General features: G+C 48.3%; 1 protein-coding gene across 1 annotated transcript in view; it reads right to left on the bottom strand.

Moving 5' to 3' along the window:
• The window catches only part of LOC105567482 (homeobox protein onecut), an 88,535-nt gene that overhangs the window by 70,773 nt on the left and 11,212 nt on the right, over window positions 1-6,550 (bottom strand). The window contains exon 2 of the mRNA XM_012022385.1: window positions 2,964-3,071. Within this exon, the coding sequence (XP_011877775.1) occupies window positions 2,964-3,071 (108 nt within the window). The remainder of the gene's footprint in view (window positions 1-2,963; window positions 3,072-6,550) is intronic.

Raw genomic sequence — 6,550 nt, 5'->3', positions numbered from 1 at the left:
GGGCCGATTCGGCGCTGCCCCTCGCGAGATAAAGCTCGCGACGGCTCTCGGCCGCGAGCTTTTCGTGCTTCCGAACTTCGGAATCCTCGCGAAATTCGCGAGTCGATTCTGTCCTCTACGGATAGCAAGCTGAAACCGTGAACGTAGAACTCGGTAAGAATGGAGTCTCGAGTAGCCGCGGGGGGGGGGGGCGACGCCTCGCGCGATCGTATTTTTATATCGCGACGGATATTTCGCGGCGTAATTGTCGAAAGTTTCGCAGGCTGCGGGGAAAAATGGCACGCGAACGCATAATTTGCCCGGCGAGAGGTGGGCTTTTGTATTCGCTGACGCGCGGTGCACTTCCGGAATCCGATGCGAGCGAATTGCTCTCTACATCTTTCTGATTAGCCGAATGAATGAAAATATTAGTCGAAGCGGAACGTTCGCGGACACGAAATGCATATCGAGTCGCGGCCCCACAGAATACGTCTATAAATTGAATCGCGGTGGGATCGGTTTAAAAATCCATCGGAAGTCGCGTCGATTAATCTGGCGAGCCGATCGGTTCGAAGTGCCGTGTAATCGAGATGCGCTTTCTTCTGAAATTTATTCAAAATTCACGTCTGCTCGCTGCCGATGGGATCGAAATAGCGCGCGTCGACTTCGATTAGGATCGCGCATTATTCAACAATCCACCGGAACGGATTAGATCGATGTAAAAGCGAGGGGCCGATTAATTAATTCGATTGCGCTGGATAAGGAGCTGTTCCTCATTTAATCATCGAGCCCCATCGAGACATATGTTTCGGGGCGCGGATCGAATCGGCTGGATGCCCGGGTTCTTTGCCTGGCGCGCGATCTCCGAGTCAAAACCCACGATTCAGGGCCGGTTGTTCCAACCTCTTGGTAAGATAAATAATAGTTCAATTGTGCATCTATGTTTGTCTAATTTGAAGGGAAAACAAAGACATATGAATTTAATTTACCGAGAGGTTGGAGCAACATACTCTCTTAAAGTCAATCAGTGAACTATGACAGAAAACAGTGAACAGTCAACTGATTTAGGGCCAGTTTCACAAACGTCGGTTAACTGTTAGCCAGAGTTCAGTCAACTTCCTATCTTTTTCCACTTTGTTATCTAAGAAGAGGACAGAGACTCAATTAATCTTCGGTTAGCAGTTAACCGACGTTTGCGAAACTGGCCCTTAAAGTTACAAGTACACCACTGCGGCTTTAAGTGATATAGAAATCCCCTATTACGAGACAGGCTGCTAATGTGAGACAGCAGGTTTTCTAAGTTCAATCGCAAATCTTCTTTCGCGACGATCACACGATCTAACAATCAATTTTCCACGAGGGCAGTGTGGTGTACAGATTTGCGGCATTACCGGGCATTTTTTGGGCAGTAAGCCTTGCTGGGACATTATAAAGATAAAATAAGATACTAACAATAAGATAAAGTAATGCCCACCGGGCATTAGTGGGCATCGGTGTACAAGATTTGCGTCAGCGGTCTCCGATTTTCTACTAAACCAGATTTCACTCCAAAGACAACAAATGGTGGAGCCAATAGACGATGCTAGTTAATGAAACCCTGCTGTCTCATATTAGGAACTTGTAACTTATAATACGAGAGTTTCCTCTACCTGCTGCTACAACTGCAAATGGGCAACTATTCACAGTTTTCAGTGATAATTCACTGATTGACTTTTAGAGAGAGTATTTCGACGCAAACGATGCGCACGCGGTGACGGCGCAGTGCTCGCTGTAGAAAAATTGCCCGGGATAAGGATGAAGATGTCAAATCAACGAGGGGATGATGGACACGACGTTATCGCGATATTATTCGACGGCATGTGCAAGTCGGTTACGGATAATTAATTCAATTGACGAGATACGCTTTATACGTTTGACGTGCCGGGTAATTCAATGCCCTCGATACGATTTCCGTGCGAAAACTCCGCGCTGCGAAGATACTTATAATAAAGTTAAGCCGGAGCTCCTCGATATTATTGTAGGTACGACTCGGATAACGCCGCGAGAGGATCGTCGGGATATTCTCGCCTCCCTCTTGTACATAATAACGTATTCCCGCAAACACGTTTAACGGTAACGCTATTAAAGCGATGCTCGAAAAACCGCGAATCGACATCCAAATTGATGGAATCTATCAATTTCGACACGCCGAGCAAGTGAGCTCTTTAAATTCTTATGTCGAACAGCTGCCGTCATTATTAATTTCGTTCGGTCCAATGACGGAAATTCGTGACCCAATTTGCGTCTAAGAATTATTAAAGGACCATAGGAAGAAGCTTTGTATTATTCCGTTCTTTACCTCGCGAGCTCGTGAAAACACGAGGGAATTCTGAGAGCGTAAAGTCGAATTAATTCACCCCCGAGGGCTTCGTCCGGTCGACGTGCGGGAATCTGACGTGTTAAATAGCGGGGACAAAAATCTACTGGCGACTCTCTCATTAAAGCTAAGCAAGAAACAAGAATGGCCAGTGCGAGTCAAGGCAGGATGTAGATAGCCTGTACTTGTAATATGTGTAACTTCTAATATGTGAATTCATGATGTGCGAACGGTATATGAATTCACAATTTACGAAAAATTACAAGTATATAGGCTACCTACATCCTGCCTTGACTCGCATTGGCCACTCTTGTTTCTCGTTTAATTTTTTGTGAATAATAGTAAACAAAGGGAGGAAGAGGGGAAGAAATAGCTCTTCAACGTGGACGAGTGGACGTGTGTGTCCCACTAATCTTCGTCGCAGAAGTGCGCGGTGATCCGAAAGCGGGACTCGTCCGTCGTATTGTCGGCGATGGGGGCGTCGATCGCGCGGTGGTCGAAGAGAGGACCAGGGGGGGACGAGCGAAAAGAAAGCGCGCGCCGCGAGAAACCGTAGGTGTCGCCGGAATTTTGCGCGCGGAGGGCCGAGGGTAGGATTTAATTACTATTATAATGAATTTCATATTACCATAGGAGTTGTGAAACTGCGGATGGTGCGAGTCGATCCCGGTTCCTGGGTGGTGCATGTCCAGCATGGCGTCCGGCTCGCCTCCGCTCTCAGAGCAGTTGCTCAGGGCTAAAACCAAACCGATAGACACACACCTTGCGTTTACACTTCTCATCAGTCTTATTTGGTATCGTCGAACCATTAGCCCGTTTATAATTTCTTTCTCTGTTTGTCCCTCCTGATTCCGTTCCCGTCCGTTCCTTCCCTCGCACGCTCGCTCGCGTTTGCGGACCTCGGATTAAGCGGGGCGATCGTTTACGCATTAAATTGTCAAAGGGACCAGCCGCTCTGTGGACCTTCGGGAGCCCCGGGAACGCGACAAACGGGCGGGCCCTCGGATGTAAATAAAACAAGCTTCAATTCAATTGGAACAAAGCGTCTCAAAGCGAGTCTAAAAAAATCCGAGACGTCGCGACTTCGAGAATTTAATGGCTCGTAAATCCAAACGCCCGGGGAAGACGCGAGGAACCTTTAGGGCTCGCGTAATCCAAGGAATTAGAGGACTCGTGAATCCGCGCGGTGTCCGAGATCTAATTAAAAAAAAAAAAATCAAAAATCCGGAAATTCGCCGAACCCAAGTTTCCCCGAATGCGCGAACTGAGAGAACCGCGGTGAAGTTTCTGCGAGCCAGGAAAGGAACGGCGCGGTGGCAGCTCGGGCCGAGCACGATGGTAAACTATCGAATGAAACAATTGACGATGGTGACGATATCGTTTCCCGGCGTTACGAAAATTCCGCGCTCCATTTCGTTAAGATTGAACCCACGTGTGTGCGCTTGCTTTCCTCCTCCTCCACTAGCCCAACGGAACAGAAACGACAAGGTCACAAAACGGAAAAGCACACTTCAAGAAAGAAATCATACAACATAAAAACGGGGCGTCGCACACTGACTTAAGGCTCATGTAACTTATGGTAAAACTAAAGTAACTAAAATGTGAGTAACGCCAGCGGTATCTTTGCCGAACCGATCGATCATCCTCGTCGACGTGCCGGGGGAAGAGAAGCCGGGCATATCGGATAGCATAGAAATTTGAGACACCGGGATTTCAAAAACTCTTTCTCTCTTTGTTGGCAAAAAAAAACATTTATATAAATCTTCGACTCGACCTCGTAACTTCGTTTGCCGATGTCCTTGCGGATCGTTAATCCCCGGAGGTTCGTCGCCGCGGACTCGCGAAAACGTAACAGCTGTCTCAGATTTCTATTAAAACGTACTCTCGGAAATTCGCGCTTGAATCGCCGATGGAGAACGCAACGGTGAAAAATTCGATCGTCAAAGATACCGCCACGTCGATCTCTACCAATTCCAAGCTTTTGAGTGTCTCAACAAAAAATATATTTCGTCGGGGAAAAAGCGGGACACGGGATACGGGGACGTGACTCGGGGTCGTAGGTTGTTGTCCCTGGTAAAACAGAAAACGAAAAAACAAGGGAAAACCAACTAAATCCAGCGTTCAATCGCAGCGAAATATACAGGGTGCGAGAGGAGTTCCCGCCCGCGTGCGCGCGACCTTTTGCAAAAAGAGCGTCCATTACAGATTAGAGGAGCGCGTGCCAGAAAGATGAAAGGATTCTCGCTGTAATTGTTAATTGGCGTTAATTATCTCGGCGCGTAATTAATAATTACAACAGACGTGTCGTTTCGCTGAATTTATTCGCGACAGGAAGCCAGAGTGTTTCCGACGATAAAACATAATGCGATTCGAAACACCGTGCAAAGTTTTCTTCCAGAAAAAAAAGGGGGAACTGCTATGTCTCCCTTTCTCTTCAGCGAATTGCGAATTTCTTTGACTTTCCTCGAGGCACTTGCGTTTCTCTGTCTCCCGGGTAAGTTATCGTTTCGCTTGTTCTCGGGGAGGAGGAAAAATTGACACGCGTCCTTCTTGCAATGATCGACTCGTCTTGCGGACTGTAACGCGAGCGGGAACGGTCCTCGCGGCCTGCCAGGCGCGCGGTCTTTCTTTCGCGTGCGAGTCTCCTCGAGAGGAGACCGAGGCAACGGTTAAAGGCCAAAAACTTGCCCGGGTCCTCCGTGGTGCGTTTGTCTATCCGTTTGGTTAGGTCGAGAACATTTACATTTTCGCGCGCGAAACGGATGCAGATCGAATCGATGCTCTGCGCACTCGCTCGCAGCTTTCTCTTTCTCCCTACTTTCGAGACTCTCGGCTGGTATCTTCCGTGTTGGCGACCTGTCGACGACAATCTTCGGACGACGACGAAGAAGGAAGACTGTTTGCAAAATTGTACAGGCACAGGGGAGGAGGAGAACACAGAAGAGGACCACGCAGACTCGAAACGAAGAGCGAAAATGAGACAAGCTCTCGCGGAACGTAACAGTTACTGACTGGGTGAGGGGGGGAGGGCGGCGCCGTCCTCTTGCGCGATTTTTTTCGGGGGGGGGGGGAGCGTAAGAGTTGCGAATTGTCCTGCAAAGTAGAGCCTTTCGCGAGGGAACGCGAAGAGAGAGATATGGAATTAATGAAAGCCACCAGAGAGATCCGGCGAGAATGCGGGGAAACCAATGAGGGGCTACTTCGTTCATCCGTTTCGTCGAGATCGTTCGCTAGCGATCTTCGCGGCTGATCTTTCTTGTTTTAATGCGATCGGTATTCGAGAAAACCGATTTATCGCGTCGACTTCTCATTTTAGCCGCGACGCGCTGCTGCTTGGTCGCGGTGAGTTATTCGCGGGAATTTTAATTCGCGTCTACGTCGCGTATTATAAAACCTCGCGAAAGTCTCGAGTAACAACTCCATAATTAAATGCACCGACGTGAATTATACGGGTCCGCTCTCAATATTACGCGTTAATATTAGAGACGGCTATTTTTATTTCCTCCGATCCAGATTCCCGCGTTTCGCGCTAATCCGTCGTAATTTTAATGCTTTATAAAACGTATGTGTGTCAAAACAACGTAAATCGATGTTTCTGTCCCAGGAGTGTTGGCCCCGAACGGACAAGTCGGCTTTATCCATTATCGATACCTCTCGCCGATCTTTTCACCTGAGCAACCTGCCGACCCCAGAGATCGATCTTAATTCTTGAACAATTCTAAAACGGCCTTTTATCTTATCGCGCGCCGCAGTAATTAAGCCCCGAGTTCGATTTCTGCAAAGAGAAAAGTATATCAGTAGGAAATGGAGCGAAAATGGCGGACACTTCTCCGAAGATTTCACCCTGTGGCACTATCCGCCTCCGAATTTCCTTTTCTCACGGGGTGTCTCATCATCTCTCTCTCTCCCTCTCCCCCTCTCTCTCTCTCTCGTATCGTACCACCCTGTACGTACGTGAGACACGTACGTAACAGTTGCGAACTACGGCGTGTATGCGTTGTACAACAGAAAGCTGGTTCCCACTGAACACCCCGTTTCTACTACGTCTACGTGATAGAGAACGAGGGTACGGAGGTAGAAGGAAGAGAGACAGAGAGGGGTGAGAACAGCAGAGGGAGAGAGATAGAGAGATAGAGAGAGATAGAGAGAGAGAGAGAAGAGAGAGAGAGAGAGAGAGAGAGAGAGAGAGAGAGAGAGAGAGAGAGAGAGAGAGAG

The sequence above is a fragment of the Vollenhovia emeryi genome, unplaced genomic scaffold (assembly GCF_000949405.1).
Source record: "Vollenhovia emeryi isolate VEMERY1.0 unplaced genomic scaffold, V.emery_V1.0 DF939137.1, whole genome shotgun sequence".
NCBI classification, from domain to species: domain Eukaryota; kingdom Metazoa; phylum Arthropoda; class Insecta; order Hymenoptera; family Formicidae; genus Vollenhovia; species Vollenhovia emeryi.
The sequence above is the reverse complement of the archived record's forward strand: the minus strand, read 5'-3'. Positions and strand labels throughout refer to the sequence as shown.